The following is a 19,429-nucleotide window of genomic DNA, read 5'->3' on the forward strand; positions in this document are numbered from 1 at the left end:
CTAATAATATCACAAAAGCTATCAACGATGATATTTCCATCGGAAATGATCACAATCGTCAACTAATAAGATTCAAGTGTTTCAAAACATTCATCTAATAAAACCTGAATTTCAACCTAATCAACCAGGTATCAAACAAACTTGAAACAAATCTCACCAAACATAAAAGCGCATAAAACTCGTTCCCAAAACGAAAGCATAAAACGTCGCTCGCTCGGATCGCTAGACCGTGAGCAGAAGCTCACCCTTAATGATCAAAATGATGATCATCGCCGCCGCCGCCGCCGCGAGTGAATGGGGAGTAGGTTCGATGGTATACGCGATAGTGAATCGTAAATGCCAAACGTCTAAAAACAAACACTGAGGGAGGAGGGAGTGCCGCGCAACATAAAAAGTGATGGTTGAGATAGTCGAGAGCTGTCGAGGTGATGGTAGATTGCCAAACTAAATCGAACGAAAAGTGGTCGCATCGCGCGGTCGTTGCACTCTTGCGGTGGAATAGGTGCAACCACCTTATTTTTTAAAATTTTATCTTTTTATTTTTTTTTTCAAAATTTTAAACGCAGAGATCATTTTAGAAAATGTTTTATTTTTACTATATTTTAAATAAAAAAAACCAAATTATCCAACCGTATTGTGCAATACCGGTATTCACAGTGGCACATAAGTACATTCAGGTAATTCAGCGTGTGTCGCTATAAAAAAAAGACGCACGAGGCCCAGATTGATCTTCATCATCGGCAGCAGCAGTATCGTCAGCGCTTTGAGTAATGGCAGCTCCACGAACTGACTGACTGACGTGGGGTAAAATCAACCGTCCCCTAACATGACAGTTTTCGTGAGTTGCGCGTATCCACCGACAGATGGCAAGTGGGCCTCACCGGAGTACGCCCATCAAATATGCTACTCAAAATTTGCATAGGAAACTTTTTTTTCGTGACGGCTTTTGTGGCACGCTCACTTCAACAGTTCTAGACTAATATTTGAACGTGGCGTATCTCTAAACAAGTTTTGAAAAAAATGATCCCATAATGCTTATTTTGTCGTTTTATACCAAAACAAGGCAAAAACTATATTTAATTAAACTATTCGCCATTTTCAAAAATTTTGCTAGATAATATCGAAGGCCGCCATCTTAGGCCCACTGGGCCCACAAAACGGGGTACGCTCAGTTTGTATGGGAGCTGTCAACATGCTCCCGGGCTGGGTAAAATGCCGTCAAAACAATGGGAACATAGTTGAGTTATCGCAGCTAGCGCAAATAGGGGAAATGTACCTATTTTAAGCACCTTTATGATTTTTTTTTCTTATTCTGGTTTGATTTTTTTTAATAATTCAAAATATTTAAAGTAGATAAAAAGTAGATCGAAATTAGATACTTTTACCCTACCTAGCATGCTGCATGTCCGCACATCAATTGTTTTATTAACGTGAAAGAGATTCCTTCGATCGGACAGTAAACACGATGGACCATCACGGGGACAGTTTTTGACTATTGCAACCGTGGGAAAGCGGGCGTTTCGGCAAAACCATTAAAAAGTTCCTGGATTTCGACATTTGAAATGATTCAGTTGTTTTATTACTTTTTTTTTTTAATTTCAAACGAATTCTGAAATTTGGGCCAAATAAATGCACAGTATAAATTTTCAAAATTCAAGGTTAATTTTGCTCATGAGAGTAAAAAAATCATAAAATGCTTAGATCGGTTAAAATACTGGAAAATCTATCAAAAATGTAATCTTTTTCCGACTCATAAGCGAAATTTAGTTAAAAAATTAAAAATAAACCAGATATGTGACAAGCAAAGAATTTTAAATCAAACTTGTACTTGCCTAAAACTGCCTTTTAATGCCTAGTTGTCCTACTTGGATCCTGAGTACTTTTGAAATATTCCAAACAAAAAGCTCATTCAAATTCTTATTGCGGGGAAACCAGACAGAAAATGTCCTAATGTGTTAATTTTAAATTAGACGATTGATTTTTATATTGAAAATGGGTTTATTTAAAAATAATTTTCTTTTTAATCATTTTAAAGGCTATTTTAAATTTCGATTTTTTAGACCACATTTCGACAAAAGACTTAAAAGTTTTGACATTTTGCAAATTTTAGATAGTAGCATAACTGAGCAGGGTGACCACTTTGGGAAAATCGTGTAAATATCCGGAATTTGATTCCACCGGAAAAAACTCAGGAAAATATAAAAAGATTATTTTAAATTCGATAAACTTCACATGAATGAATTGAATATTTCTCATTGATCTTTGAAAAATATTTGCAACCGCCTTGCAGATTGTTGATAAATCATTGAAAAAAATCGTTTTTTAAATAATTAGATTTGAATACTTTTTCTTCAATTTCTGAAATATTTGGCTCTTAACATACTTTGCAATACAGTGAAAACGTAGCCCAGTCACCGAATGCTGCTCGCTAACTGGGATGAACGATAAATAACGAGGGAACCACCGATGCATAATATTTTCCAAATGAAATATAAAAATAAAAGTTACTCAAATTTATTTCAAATGCTTACTTTTTATATTTTATATTGTGACTTGAAATTAAATAAAATTTTGAAAAAAAGTTTTTTATTTATTGAACATGAATTTTGCATCCATTAACCCCTCGGTCGTTTCGGTTTGTTTTGGTTTTTTGACGTTTGTCTGCTTTTTAACTAAGCTACAATCTGGTGAAATGACTCAAAAGATGGAATTGTTTAAATCAAAAACATTAAAAACTGATAATTTTGCACAATTCCATTTTCATGTGAAAAGATTAAAACTAATTGTTTTTTTTAGAATGTTTTTCTAGAATTTTTCTCATCAATACCTAAAATTATGCTGAAAGTATAATATCGATCAGAAAAATAATGTTTCCAGAAAAACCAATTTTCCGATATTTTTTATTAATTTTATGTATGGACAATAGGGTGCCCAGAAAAAATGACCCCCTGCTCCACAAGCGGAAAACGGGTTTTTGGGTTATTTTAAGCATCTGTGTAAATTTTGAGCGGAATTGGATGAGTTTAACCCATTGATACCCGAGCCTAAAGTTGGTGAAAAATACTTTTTTCATACAAAAATGACTTTTTTAAATTGCCAATAACTTTTCAGGATTGAGTTTTACAGCTTTGGTGTGTTCTAAAAAGTTGTAGAGCATTAAATTTCCAATAAGAATCTCACTTTTGAGAATATTTGGATGGAAGTAGCGCACCATGCAGACCAAACCGTAAGAAACTTGGGTTTCCCATACATTTTTTCGATTTTTCCCATACAAACTTCACCTCCGAGTATCAATGGGTAAATGATGACCGATTTTGCTCATATTTGGCCCAGAGTCCTAAAATAGGTCAAGGAACAATATTCAGCTTGTGGAGCGCCTAATGGATAACTGTCAAAATTGTATGTCGATTTGTATGGCCGAACTAATGATGCAAAAGAGAATTTTTTGATGAATGAGAAAGTACTCACCGAATTTCAACCAATAAAAAAATAAAATCATAAAAATTGCAAGTTATTGAGAGAATCGCTCTTCAAGAATTCATACGAGCTTTTTAAAAAGGAGTTGGCACAAAACATTAAGAGTATTTGCATAAGTGTTGTAAACTATGTATTTTGTAAAATGTTGTCTACCCAATGTAAACCTTGAATGATAATGATTTTCAAAATGTCCTAACTGCCTTCTCATGCTTTCCAGTAAAGACTAACATAATCCTCTAGAACAAAACGAAGATTTTTTGAATTTTAGTTTGAAAAAAACTGAAGGATGTATGAAGATAAAAAATCCAAAGCATAATATGGAAATTAAAGGTTTGGATTGATATGAATCGACACTTTTTTGTTTCAAAATGTTTAAAATCAGGCTTGAAATTTGTTTTGTTTTTGCCAAAAAAGGCAAAAGTATGAAAAAGTGCCAAGACACTCACAGTAACTGCTACACCCTTACCAAAAATCATGTTTTTTTGAGTTCCAAATCCCACTTTTTTTACGATTTTTTGAGTTCAGGTACCTACTACAACCATAAAAATAATTATATGGGTTGAACTGAAAAATTTGTATGAAAAGTGGGATTTGGAACTCTGAGTTCCACGTTCAATGAAGAGAAAAATCATGAGTCACTCATCATTTCTTCATTTTTTTTTTGTAATCACCTTAATGCTGTCAAAACAACACCCCCTCGCCAAAAGTGCTTGTAATCCCTTCGTATCGCATAAAATCAGCTCAAAACTGATTGATCTCACCCCGCTAAGTGAGACCGCGCGCGATCAAATTGCTTCGAACACAGCCCTTTCCCCGTGGATAGTGGTTGCACGTCGAATCACGATTTTAGTACCAGCCTGCCAGCGCAACAGTGAGTAGCGAGAAGCGTTAATTTAATTAAGCGATTATTTACGGCAGATGCTTCAAAGTTGGCGAAGTTACTCTGCGAGTGTGTGAGGTGTGGAATTTTTTTCTCAATCAGGCTTCCAGATTCCATTCGTGGGAAGGTTGGCATTATTTTAGTGATGGGCAGGAATTTGAATTCGTTTCGCTTTGCGAAAATTTTGCCATCAAATTAGTTTCGTTGACAAACCTTGTGCTGACCCAATTTTTTCAGCGGTAGCTTCTCCCAACTTTTAAAAACTAGCTGTAACAGATGATACCCGGCTGACATTTCGCGATTCAAAGCGTTCATTTGAAATGGCAAACCCATCCCCATTATTCTGTGGCATCAAGTTAGTCGACGATCATCAGTGAGCTTTGAAAAGGTTGGAAAGCACTGCCAAACGAATTGTCGATTGTGTTAGGTTAGCATGCCTACTCCCTCCTCTTCTGGTGTAGAAATGATTTGAATACAGAACAAAAGCGATAGCATCGCTTGAACTCTACGCTTTTTGGAGAAGGGGCTCGGACAATCGATCGTTAAAGTTGTTCAATGGATTTTGATAACGTTTGATTCATAAATCACATCAAAATATCTTTTTTCCTGTTGGGATGGTTGAACTTTTCCACTTTTTTGCATTTCCTATTGAGGAAAAGTTATACAGATTGTACTAACATGAACTTATTGATTAGTTTTTGTTGACTCACCTTCAAGTATACCTTCCGTTTCAAAAATTGAACAAATGTCTTTCGGTTTGTGATTCCACAGAAACCGTTTTAAAATGAAAGAAATGTTAAAAAATAATTTAAAATTATACTAAAACGATTTTGGACAAGTTAAAGAGTAATTACCCAGATTTTCGCATTTTTTTCTAGATTTCTACACAGTAAAAAAATCATGGTAATATTACATCTGGGAAGGAGTACAGCTTTTATGTCAGAAAAAATGTGTAATTTTACCTCTGAAAATGTTTAATTTTACCACTTTTCTGGTGTAATGCCACTTTTCAGTCTAAATTGAGGTAAAATTACAACATTGAAGAGGTTATAATTAACCATACAAAATTACAAAATTTTTAACTGTGTAATTTTGTATATTTTTTATTGATTTAATGCATCTATCAAAAGAAGAATGTTGCATCCTTAGTTCTTCCATACAGGACTCCATAAAATTTTGCGGGCTACACAAAAAAAAACCTTTATCCTAATTTTTTTTAAGATTGGGAAATTTAACGGAAAAATTAAAAATGAAAATTTCACCTGATGTAAAATTACACTTTTTTTGACACAAAATCTGTCACCATTCCTAGATGTAATATTACCATTATATTTTTCTGTACGGTCATACAAAATTGGCATGTTAATATTAGAAAATCTATATCTTAAGAAGGGATTTTCTGATCGAATTTGTGTCTTCGGCAAAGTTGTAGGTTAGCTTCAGACTTTTCTGAAAAATAAGAACACGGAAAAAAAACTCCCGGTTTTTTTATTTGACTTTTCATCACTATAAATAGGTATTTTTGGTTTTTTATAAGGTATCACTAGAAGACATTTTTTGCGCAAATAGCTTAGGATGGTGCAAAAACTGGTACCAAAAATATGATTTTTTGAAAAAAAAATTGTTTTTGAGAAAAATTTAAATGCTGTCGAATCAAACATGAAACATTATTTTTGAACGCAAAATCAAATTTGCAATCGAAAATGACTTGACTTTTTTTATATAAGGCGCGTTTTCAAGTTATATGCAGTTTTAAGTTATTTAAAAAAAGGTATTTTTTTTTGCAATTTAAAAATGTTTTTTGAATGAAAAGAACCCTTTCAAAAATCATCTTTTTAAATCTGAGAAATCTTCCTAAAATTTTCATTTTTTTTTACTATTTTGATAGGGCAGTTGGTTGATGAGTTTTAGCCTTTAAAATTTTAATTTTGTGAAAAATTAGTTTTTCTCAGTGATATCGAATCAGTCTTTATTTTCCAACAAGCAATATCTAGGAAACAATGTTTCGGATTTTCAGTGTAAAGAAAATAAACTTATTTCTAAATTCAAAAATTGAGAAAAACTGTTTGAAAGGGCTTAGAACTTATTTTTATTTTCAGAAGCTGGGCTTGATTTAGAAGGCTGAGAAAGATAAACTTATGGGAAATAGGACAAGCATTCCAGTAACAATATTTTTGAGGCAGAAAATTCAAGTTTTACTCATAGGAATGGCTAAAAACCACCCAAAAATTGGGCTAAATTCTTGTTTTTCAAAATTTTTATATAAAAAAACGATGTATCTTTAAGGTTGGAATTAGGACAATGGTCAATATAAAGACTTTTATGTAAAATTGTATGTGGAATCAAATCCCGCGAATGGTTTTTGAAAAAAATAAATATGTTTAGAAGTTTTAAATTAGAACACTTAACAAAAAATGTTTTAAAAATGCAGGCTTAGCCTATTTCCATTAAACAAATTGACTTTAAAACCTTAAAATTAAAAATGAAAATGAAAACAGCGTTTATTTTTTTTCAGTATATTTTTCTCAGAAACCCCGTCAAATATCCTATAACTCTTTGACCACATTCGATCGGTTTCGAAATGCAGCAATAATAAAATTACGAAATACATAAAAAAATAAATAATTTTCGCCTTTCTGAAATGTCATTCTCAAGTGCAACTGGCTCTATTGCTCAAGATAGAATTGTTAAAAAAAATACTTAGAAAACTTTTTTTTTAATATCGATTAATTGGCAACCCTGTCTAAAGCTATGTGTACTTAAATGAAACATGAATAGCCTTTCAAGGTTGGAGGGAAGAATTTTGATAAATATTACTTCCGAAGTCGTCTTACTCGTACCGAGAGAGTAGTATGAGTCATGAACTTTAAAATCTGGCAACCTTGTCATGGAGTTTTTTTTTTAAATCACGATGGAGTTATTTAACAATTTATGGTCGATTGTAATCAACTTTAATGAAAATGACTTTTAGAACCGTGTAATTTTTAAATTTATTTTAGAGTTCTGGAAACCCTGACGGATTTGTCAGTTGGAATTTAATCTTATTACATTTTACAAGATGTATATCTGCCAAACCTGGAAATCTGGGAACACTGCCAGAAGATATCGGTATTTATTTGAAAAGTATTTTATTCAGCCATTATAATAAAAAAATGAAGCATTAATAACACAACATTGAAAAAAAGTTTATAATTTAGCATAAATGAATTTTTTTTAATTTAAATTTTGAGCTAAAAAAATATAAAAAATGATCTTGCATCAAAAGCATGACTCCAAACGTGGCAACAACTCGATCGGTTATTTACGATTGGTTTGAGGAAAATAAAAACAGTCCACTAAAAGTATAAAACTCTTCAACAAAACCCCCTCGTTTTCTTCACAGCTTCCACATTTAGGAATGAATCCGACGTGCCATGTCCATCGGGGACGTTTCGATGCTCGGAGGGCAAGTGCATCCCTCAGACGTCGATCTGCAATTATCAGAAAGATTGCGAAAAGGGCGAGGACGAGCTGAACAATTGTCGTAAGTACCAGCAAAACAAAATCTAAATTGTGACGTTTCGGCGTCCCTTATAACCTTCTTCAGGGTATTAAACAATCCAAAAAATTGCATAATCGTTAATTCACACCCCCTAACACACACGCGTGGTAATTGATCGGTAATTGGGCCTTGGCACGTGAGTTAGACAGAATGTGCGGAAAAATGAAAGGTGTTCGATAACACTACTCGACAAAACAAAACTTGTGTCAAGGGATTGACGATATCTCATCCGTTCCTGAGAGAAAAGGCATCCCCGAATCCGATGCATTCGACAGAATTTGATTTTATGTCCACGCGGACTGATGCAAATCTGGTAAATTTTTTAACATAAAAAATCGAACAATTTAAAAAAAACCATGCGTCTCCTCCCAATTATATGAGCCATCTACAAGAATATGGAAGCGCCTGGTGCATAGCCATTTCCTTTAAGCACAACGGAAACAACCAATACAAATGTATAAAAAGTTGTCAAGGGGTCCACAGCTAGCATTTTTGTACGATTATAAAAATAAATATTAAAAGTTTAAAATTAATTTATTTAAAAACATATTTTTGATTTATTTGTTTACTAAAATTTTATGTATCTTAAAGGTCTTAAAGGTCATCCAAGGACTCCCTGGAGTTAAGATCTACGAGTCTACCGCCGTAACAAGCAAAAGGTCGTGAGATTTTGACCCCGGATCATGTGCGTATAGCATCAATGGATATGGTAGACTACTATATGAATGTGTTGGGATGTTCATGGTCATCCAAGGACTCCCTGGAGTTAAGATCTACGAGTCTACCGCCGTAACAAGCAAGAGGTTGTCGGATTTTGACCCCGGATCATGTGCGTATAGCATCAGTGGATATGGTAGACTACTGTATGAATGTGTTGGGATGTTCATGGTCATCCAAGGACTCCCTGGAGTTAAGATCTACGAGTCTACCGCCGTAACAAGCAAGAGGTCGTCGGATTTTGACCCCGGATCATGTGCGTATATCATCAGTGGATACGGTAGACTACTATATGAATGTGTTGGGATGTTCATGGTCATCCAAGGACTCCCTGGAGTTAAGATCTACGAGTCTACCGCCGTAACAAGCAAGAGGTCGTCGGATTTTGACCCCGGATCTTGTGCGTATAGCATCAGTGGATATGGTAGACTACTATATGAATGTGTTGGGATGTCCATGGTCATCCAAGGACTCCCTGGAGTTAAGATCTACGAGTCTACCGCCGTAACAAGCAATAGGTCGTCTTATTTTGACCCCGGATCTTGTGCGTATAGCATCAGTGGATATGGTAGACTACTGTATGAATGTGTTGGGATGTCCATGGTCATCCGAGGACTCCTGGTGTTAAGATCTACGAGTCTACCGCCGTAGCAAGCAAGTGGTCGTCTTATTTTGACCCCGGATCTTGTGTGTATAGCATCAGTGCATATGGTAGACTACTGTATGAATGTGTTGGGATGTTCATGGTCATCCAAGGACTCCCTGGAGTTAAGATCTACGAGTCTACCGCCGTAACAAGCAAGAGGTCGTCGGATTTTGACCCCGGATCATGTGCGTATATCATCAGTGGATATGGTAGACTACTATATGAATGTGTTTGGATGTTCATGGTCATCCAAGGACTCCCTGGAGTTAAGATCTACGAGTCTACCGCCGTAACAAGCAAGAGGTCGTCGGATTTTGACCCCGGATCATGTGCGTATAGCATCAGTGGATATGGTAGACTACTGTATGAATGTGTTGGGTTGTTCATGGTCATCCAAGGACTCCCTGGAGTTAAGATCTACGAGTCTACCGCCGTAACAAGCAAGAGGTCGTCGGATTTTGACCCCGGATCATGTGCGTATAGCATCAGTGGATATGGTAGACTACTGTATGAATGTGTTGGGATGTCCATGGTCATCCGAGGACTCCCTGGTGTTAAGATCTACGAGTCTACCGCCGTAGCAAGCAAGAGGTCGTCTTATTTTGACCCCGGATCTTGTGTGTATAGCATCAGTGCATATGGTAGACTACTGTATGAATGTGTTGGGATGTTCATGGTCATCCAAGGACTCCCTGGAGTTAAGATCTACGAGTCTACCGCCGTAACAAGCAAGAGGTCGTCGGATTTTGACCCCGGATCATGTGCGTATAGCATCAGTGGATATGGTAGACTACTATATGAATGTGTTGGGATGTTCATGGTCATCCAAGGACTCCCTGGAGTTAAGATCTACGAGTCTACCGCCGTAACAAGCAAGAGGTCGTCGGATTTTGACCCCGGATCATGTGCGTATAGCATCAGTGGATATGGTAGACTACTGTATGAATGTGTTGGGATGTTCATGGTCATCCGAGGACTCCCTGGAGTTAAGATCTACGAGTCTACCGCCGTAACAAGCAAGAGGTCGTCGGATTTTGACCCCGGATCATGTGCGTATAGCATCAGTGGATATGGTAGACTACTGTATGAATGTGTTGGGATGTTCATGGTCATCCGAGGACTCCCTGGAGTTAAGATCTACGAGTCTACCGCCGTAACAAGCAAGAGGTCGTCGGATTTTGACCCCGGATCATGTGCGTATAGCATCAGTGGATATGGTAGACTACTATATGAATGTGTTGGGATGTTCATGGTCATCCAAGGACTCCCTGGAGTTAAGATCTACGAGTCTACCGCCGTAACAAGCAAGAGGTCGTCGGATTTTGACCCCGGATCTTATGCGTATAGCATCAGTGCATATGGTAGACTACTATATGAATGTGTTGGGATGTTCATGGTCATCCAAGGACTCCCATGAGTCTACGAGTCTACCGCCGTAACAAACAATAGGTCGCCGTTTGGCTTAAGTGGTAAGCAAGGATATACGCACAAGATCCGGGGTCAAAATAAGACGACCTCTTGCTTGATACGGCGGTAGACTCGTAGATCTTAACTCAGGGAGTCCTCGGATAACCATGGACATCCTAACACATTCATATAGTAGTCTACCATATGCACTGATGCTATACGCACATGATCCGGGGTCAAATCCGACGACCTCTTGCTTGTTACGGCGGTAGACTCGTAGATCTTAACTCCAGGAGTCCTGGATGACCATGAACAACCCAACACATTCATACAGTAGTCTACCATATGCACTGATGCTATACACACAAGATCCGGGGTCATAATAAGACGACCTCTTGCTTGTTACGGCGGTAGACTCGTAGATCTTAACTCCAGGGAGTCCTTGGATGACCATGAACATCCCAACACATTCATATAGTAGTCTACCATATCCACTGATGCTATACGCACATGATCCGGGGTCAAAATCCGACGACCTCTTGCTGTTACGGCGGTAGACTCGTAGATCTTAACTCCAGGGAGTCCTTGGATGACCATGAACATCCCAACACATTCATACAGTAGTCTACCATATCCACTGATGCTATACGCACATGATCCGGGGTCAAAATCCGACGACTCTTGCTTGTTACGGCGGTAGACTCGTAGATCTTAACTCCAGGGAGTCCTCGGATGACCATGAACATCCCAACACATTCATACAGTAGTCTACCATATCCACTGATGCTATACGCACATGATCCGGGGTCAAAATCCGACGACCTCTTGCTTGTTACGGCGGTAGACTCGTAGATCTTAACTCCAGGAGTCTTGGATGACCATGAACATCCCAACACATTCATATAGTAGTCTACCATATCCACTGATGCTATACGCACATGATCGGGGTCAAATCCGACGACCTCTTGCTTGTTGCGGCGGTAGACTCGTAGATCTTAACACCAGGGAGTCCTCGGATGACCATGGACATCCCAATACATTCACAGTAGTCTACCATATCCACTGATGCTATACGCACAAGATTCGGGGTCAAATAAGACGACCTATTGCTTGTTACGGTGGTAGACTCGTAGATCTTAACCAGGGAGTCCTTGGATGACCATGAACATCCCAACACATTCATATAGTAGTCTACCATATCCACTGATGCTATACGCACATGATCCGGGTCAAAATCCGACGACCTCTTGCTTGTTACGACGGTAGACTCGTAGATCTTAACTCCAGGGAGTCCTTGGATGACCATGAACATCCCAACACATTCATATAGTAGTCTACCATATCCACTGATGCTACGCACATGATCCGGGGTCAAAATCCGACGACCTCTTGCTTGTTACGGCGGTAGACTCGTAGATCTTAACTCCAGGGAGTCCTTGGATGACCATGAACATCCCAACACATTCATATAGTAGTCTACCATATCCACTGATGCTATACGCACATGATCCGGGTCAAAATCCGACGACCTCTTGCTTGTTGCGGCGGTAGACTCGTAGATCTTAACACCAGGGAGTCCTCGGATGACCATGGACATCCCAACACATTCATACAGTAGTCTACCATATCCACTGATGCTATACGCACAAGATCCGGGGTCAAAATAAGACGACCTATTGCTTGTTACGGTGGTAGACTCGTAGATCTTAACTCCAGGGAGTCCTTGGATGACCATGAACATCCCAACACATTCATATAGTAGTCTACCATATCCACTGATGCTATACGCACATGATCCGGGGTCAAAATCCGACGACCTCTTGCTTGTTACGACGGTAGACTCGTAGATCTTAACTCCAGGAGTCCTTGGATGACCATGAACATCCCAACACATTCATATAGTAGTCTACCATATCCACTGATGCTATACGCACATGATCCGGGGTCAAAATCCGACGACCTCTTGCTTGTTACGGCGGTAGACTCGTAGATCTTAACTCCAGGGAGTCCTTGGATGACCATGAACATCCAAACACATTCATATAGTAGTCTACCATATCCACTGATGATATACGCACATGATCCGGGGTCAAAATCCGACGACCTCTTGCTTGTTACGGCGGTAGACTCGTAGATCTTAACTCCAGGAGTCCTTGGATGACCATGAACATCCCAACACATTCATACAGTAGTCTACCATATGCACTGATGCTATACACACAAGATCCGGGGTCAAAATAAGACGACCTCTTGCTTGCTACGGCGGTAGACTCGTAGATCTTAACACCAGGAGTCCTTGGATGACCATGAACATCCCAACACATTCATACAGTAGTCTACCATATCCACTGATGCTATACGCACAAGATCCGGGGTCAAAATAAGACGACCTATTGCTTGTTACGGCGGTAGACTCGTAGATCTTAACTCCAGGAGTCCTTGGATGACCATGGACATCCCGAAGTACCCATAGACCTTTGAGATACATAAAATTTTAGTAAACAAATAAATCAAAAAATATGTTTTTAAATAAATTAATTTTAAACTTTTAATATTTATTTTTATAATCGTTCAAAAATGCTAGCTGTGGACCCCGAGAACTTGACAACTTTTTATACATTTGTATTGGTTGTTTCCGTTGTGCTTAAAGGAAATGGTTATGCACCAGGCGCTTCCATATTCTTGTAGATGGCTCATATAATTGGGAGGAGACGCATGGTTTTTTAAATTGTTCGATTTTTTATGTTAAAAAATTTACCAGATTTGCATCAGTCCGCGTGGACATAAAATCAAATTCTGTCGAATGCATCGGATTCGGGGATGCCTTTTCTCTCAGGAACGGATGAGATATCGTCAATCCCTTGACACAAGTTTTGTTTTGTCGAGTAGTGTAATAGGCTTCGCTCCTTTCTTTTTCCAGCTCGCAGTTGTAATACCTCCTCCCAAAAAAAAAAAAAAAAAAAATCAGAAAATACAGAAGAAGAAGAAGAAGAAGAGTTAGCAGCTGCCATAATTTACACGAGCATGAAGCGTTGGGGCACGTGCAGATCGTCGGACCACATGTCCGAGCGCGCGCGCTCCATGATGATTAGAGTGTGGTGCAGATCGAAACAGCGCCGTGAACATAGTTTGAGTACGATGGGCAGCAATCTCACAGTTGGTTTCCGCGATTGATTAGGACGTGAGTTTGTTGGAAGGGGAGATTGATTGTAGTTACTACACCTTGTAGGGGTGGTATGCAAAGCTTGTTCAGGATAGCAAAACATTGTTGCAATTCTTCAATTATTGAATGTTGCTTTTTGAAGAGCTTCGAAATCTATGTTTGTCATATTTTTAATGATATATCTAGACCTTAATGCTTTTTATGCAGCTTATCTATTTTATCAATTTTATTCGCAAGAAATCGATATTTTCATGAAATTTTGGTAAATCGACGATCGTTGACCTAGTTCTTGAACATTCGTTCTATAAAATACAGATTCTTGATTCTTTATTTTTTTAAACTTAAAAACAAGGATTAAATCACTTTCTCTTACATTTAAATGATTCTTATAATATTTCTTGAATAAATTTCATAAATTTGCTAAATTTTTAAAAATTAAGTAAATTTTATAAGTTTGCTAAATTTCATTAGTTTCATAAATTTGCTAAATTTTATAAATTTTCTAAATTCATAACTTTGCTAAATTTTATAAATTGGCTTATTTTCATAAATTTTCTAAATTTAATAATTTTGCTAAATTTCATAAATTTGCTAAATTTCATAAATTTGCTAAATTTCATAAATTTGCTAAATTTCAAAACTTTGCTAAATTTTATAAATTTGCTAAATTTTATAAATTCCATAAAATTTCAAAATTTCGTAAGATTGTTGATTTTTATTAATTTGCAAAATTTTATAAATTTGCTTAATTTCATAAATTTGCAAAATTTCATACATTTGCTTAATTTCATAAATTTGCAAAATTTCATAAATTTGCTAAATTTCATAAATTTGCTAAATTTCAAAACTTTGCTAAATTTTATAAATTTGCTAAATTTCATAACTTTGCCAAATTTCATAAATTTGCAAAATTTCATTAAATTGCAAAATTTCGTAATTGTTGATTTTCATAAATTTGTAAAATCTCATAAATTTGCTCAATTTCATAAATTTGTATAATTAATTATAAAAATTCATAAGTTTTTCATAAGTTTCTGAATTTGTTAAATTTAAAAAAATTGCTAAATTTCATAAATTTTACAAATTTGCTAAATTCATAAATTTGCTAAATTTGATACATATGCTAAATTTTATATATTTGCTAAATTTCATAAATTTGCTAAATTTCATAAATTTGGTGATTTTCATATATTTGTTAAATTTCATCAATTTGCTCTCAATTTCATATTTTTTTTAAATTTCATAAATTTCATGAATTTGCTAAATTTCATTAATTTTATAGATTTTCAAAATTCATAAATTTGCTATATTTCATAAATTTGCTATATTTCATAAATTTGCTGAATTTCATTGATTTGCTAAATTTCATAAATTTGCTAAATTTCATAAATTTGCTAAATTTCATAAATTATCAAAATTTCATAAATTTAATAAATTTGCTAAATTTTATGAGGAAATTTTGTAAATATAAATCATAAATTTTAGAATATTCATAAATTTGCATAAATTTTCTAAATTTAAATTAATTTTCTCAATTTCATAAATTTTCTAAATTTTATAAATTTGCAAAATTTCATAAATTTGCAAAATTTAATAAATTTGCATAACATCATAAATTTGCAAAATTTCATAAATTTGCATTACTTCATAAATTTGCAAAATTTCATAAATTTCATAAATTTCATAAATTTCAAAATTTTTATCTTAAATTTCATCCCAAATTTCATCTCAAACTTCATCTTAAATTTCATCCTATTTTTTATCCTAAATTTCATCCTAAATTTGCAAAATTTCATAAATTTGCAAAATTTCATAAATTTCAAAATTTCATAAATTTCAAAATTTTTATCTTAAATTTCATCCCAAATTTCATCTCAAACTTCATCTTAAATTTCATCCTATTTTTTAATCTAAATTTCATCCTAAATTTTATCTTAAATTTCATCCTAAATTTCATTCTAATTTTCATCCTAAGTTTCATCCTAACTATCATCTCAAATTTAGTCCTAAATTTCATCTTAAATTTCATCCTAAATTTTATCCTAAATTTCATCCTGAATTTCAACCAAAATTTCATCCTAAATTTTACGTAAATTTTATCCTAAATTTCATTCTTAACTAACTAAATTCCACAATTTTTAATTTTTTTTTAGAAATTTCGTAAATTCGTAAAAATGGATAATTTGGGGAACAAAACGGTTTTGGCGCTGTACCGTGAAATATATTTAATCAAAAAATTAAAAGAGACTGAGAATTACAAATAAATAGATAAATGATTATGAAAATAGAAGGCCTTCTCTAAAAATAAAAAAAAAAACTAAAAGAATGATACAATTATTTAAAAAACATAAAAATTAAACAGATAAAACATAAATCAAAGGAAGTAATTGATTCAGTCTTCTAGAAAAAAAATCATTTTTTTTTATTTCCTGTTAAAAATCGATTTGCACACAAACATTTTTTCAAACTTGCCAATGTTGCCAGTAAATTTTTATGTTTTAAGAGATTTTTTATTTAGTGCATAATTTTCGAGGTAAATCCACTGAAAGTTTGATTTTTGCTAAAATAATGTAATTTATCGGGTTTTTTTTTCTTGCAATACTGCCCATAGCTGCATATTTTTCGAAAACATAAAAAGATTTTTTTTTATCTCGTCGATAAGTATTATCAGAATTTTTAAATTTAACACTCACATTTGAAAATGGCCTAATATATAAAACAAGGCCTTTTTTAAATATTAGTTTTAAGTATTGTCTATGCAACCACTTAAGTTGCCGTCAAAAGATTTTGAAGAAAAAGATAAGAGAGTTTTTTAAGGGTGATGCCATAAATTTCACAGCATTCCCCAGAGAGGACTAATTGCATCACAAGCTTGGGCAAAGTTTGTTTCCTGGAACACGAATTATAATTTCAAGAGGTTTTTAAAAAATCCATAAATTGTTATGGTTGGTACCAAACTTCAAAGCCAAAATGTCAGGTTTTGTCGCAACACGGAAAAAATCAGTTCATAAAATCGTGAACATTTATTCACGATTTCGTGAACAAATTTTTCTCCGTGAACCATTCAAGCTCATATTTGGTGTTCAGACTCAGTAAACCTAAGCGATAATGCTTTCAAAAATGGGTGATTTTTTTAACATCTTTCTGTGTTTATATTTGATCATCCCAGGAAACATTCACTGGTTCATATGGGATGTGGTCATTTCCAATTCGGGTTGGACAACATTGTCTCTGTTTTATTTTTTATTTTTTATCTCCGAACCCACAAAGTCACCACACGTCTCAATGTTCCCTGTTTTCCTCGCTTCTCTCCTCCGCAGCTCCCCCGGAATGCGAGCAGGGCCAGATCAGCTGCGGCCAGTACGTGTTCAACAAGACGTACTGCATACCGCCGCACTACAAGTGCGACATGACCGTGGACTGCGTCGACGGCACGGACGAGTCCGACTGCAGTAAGTATCTTTATCAGTCGCTTCTCTACTAATAAGGTAAGGTGGTCCCGACTTCTGAAGCTCATCATCATCGACTGGGTTGAGTCCAAACGTTGTGACTTGTTCACGACTGGGTAGAACACAACTCTGCAGCCGGTTTGTACCGGTTGGCAAATCTAGTTGGAATTAATTTAAATAATATTTAAACATATATAAAACAGCATGACTTTAAGTTGAAGCATCCAAGCTCTCCGAGTTCTAAGCTTTGGACCCAGAGCGCACTTCAAGGTGATCCACTTTCCAGAACTTGCTTTCCGCGCGCGATCTTGTATGCGCTTCTAAATGTTGCTTTATTTGTGTTTGTGTGTCCTCGTGTGTGTGCCTGTTTAACTGTGCTTTGCCGGCATTTTTTATTGCTTGCGCCATCCCACGGGGCAATCGATTGGCCGGTTTGTTGATGTTGATAGAGGTGATCAAGCTCGGTGGACTCAAGTTATAGAGGTATCTTGTTGCCAGTTATCGCGAGAAGTTATAGCGTATAGCGTAATTATAGGATGTTGTGAGAAAAGTTCAATTCAATTTATAAGGAAAGGCAATTTAAGATGAGTCAGCCTGGAAGTTGTGTCATGTAGTGACAGTTGTCGAAGACTTTCCCGTAATTTCGTTGCCGGCCTCTAATAACGAATTGGTTGAACTCATACAAAAATGGTGACGCAAATCATCAAACAGGCCAGATTTTTAAAGATTTACTCTATACTCTTTACTCTTTACTCTTTACTCTTTACTCTTTACTCTTTACTCTTTACTCTTTACTCTTTACTCTTTACTCTTTACTCTTTACTCTTTACTCTTTACTCTTTACTCTTTACTCTTTACTCTTTACTCTTTACTCTTTACTCTTTACTCTTTACTCTTTACTCTTTACTCTTTGCTCTTTACTCTTTACTCTTTACTCTTTACTCTTTACTCTTTACTCTTTACTCTTTACTCTTTACTGTTTACTCTTTACTCTTTACTCTTTACTCTTTACTCTTTACTCTTTACTCTTTACTCTTTACTCTTTACTCTTTACTCTTTACTCTTTGCTCTTTACTCTTTACTCTTTACTCTTTACTCTTTACTCTTTACTCTTTACTCTTTACTCTTTACTCTTTACTCTTTACTCTTTGCTCTTTACTCTTTCTTTACTCTTTACTCTTTACTCTTTACTCTTTACTCTTTACTCTTTACTCTTTACTCTTTACTCTTTACTCTTTACTCTTTACTCTTTACTCTTTACTCTTTACTCTTTACTCTTTACTCTTTACTCTTTACTCTTTACTCTTTACTCTTTCTTTACTCTTTACTCTTTACTCTTTACTCTTTACTCTTACTCTTTACTCTTTACTCTTTACTCTTTACTCTTTACTCTTTACTCTTTACTCTTTACTCTTTACTCTTTACTCTTTACTCTTTACTCTTTACTCTTTACTCTTTACTCTTTACTCTTTACTCATTTTTTTTTCAATTTTGTCAATGTTGTCAATGTTGTCAATTTTGACAATTTTGACAATTTCGACAATTTTGACAATTTTGACATTTTTGACAATTTTGACAATTTTGACAATTTTGACAATTTTGACAATTTTGACAATTTTGACAATTTTGACAATTTTGACAATTTTGACAATTTTGACAATTTTGACAATTTTGACAATTTTGTCAATTTTGTCAATTTTGTCAATTTTGTCAATTTTGTCAATTTTGTCAATTTTGTCAATTTTGTCATTTTTTTCAATTTTTTCAATTTTGTCAATTTTGTCATTTTTTTCAATTTTGACAATATTGACAATTTTGACAATTTTGACAATTTTGACAATTTTGACAATTTTGTCAATTTTTTCAATTTGTCAATTTTGTCAATTGTATCAATTTTGTCAATTTTGACAATTGTGACAATTTTGTCAATTTTGACAATTTTGCCAATTTTGCCAATTTTGCCAATTTTGCCAATTTTGCCAATTTTGTCAATTTTGTCAATTTTGTCAATTTTGTCAATTTTGTCAATTTTGTCAATTTTGTCAATTTTGTCAATTTTGTCAATTTTGTCAATGTTGACAATGTTGACAATTTTGACAATTTTGACAATTTTGTCAATTTTGTCAATTTTGTCAATTTTGTCAATTTT

At 35.0% G+C, this 19,429-nt stretch overlaps 1 protein-coding gene across 1 annotated transcript in view; it reads left to right on the forward strand.

The window, feature by feature from the left end:
• The first annotated feature begins 259 nt into the window (after positions 1-259).
• Positions 260-19,429, forward strand: part of LOC6051449 (low-density lipoprotein receptor-related protein 2) — a 46,157-nt gene continuing 26,987 nt past the window's right edge. The window contains 3 exon segments of the mRNA XM_038266523.1: positions 260-332; positions 7,740-7,880; positions 17,152-17,283. Coding sequence (XP_038122451.1) covers positions 260-332; positions 7,740-7,880; positions 17,152-17,283 — 346 coding nt within the window.

This window comes from Culex quinquefasciatus, chromosome 1 (assembly GCF_015732765.1).
Source record: "Culex quinquefasciatus strain JHB chromosome 1, VPISU_Cqui_1.0_pri_paternal, whole genome shotgun sequence".
NCBI lineage: Eukaryota > Metazoa > Arthropoda > Insecta > Diptera > Culicidae > Culex > Culex quinquefasciatus.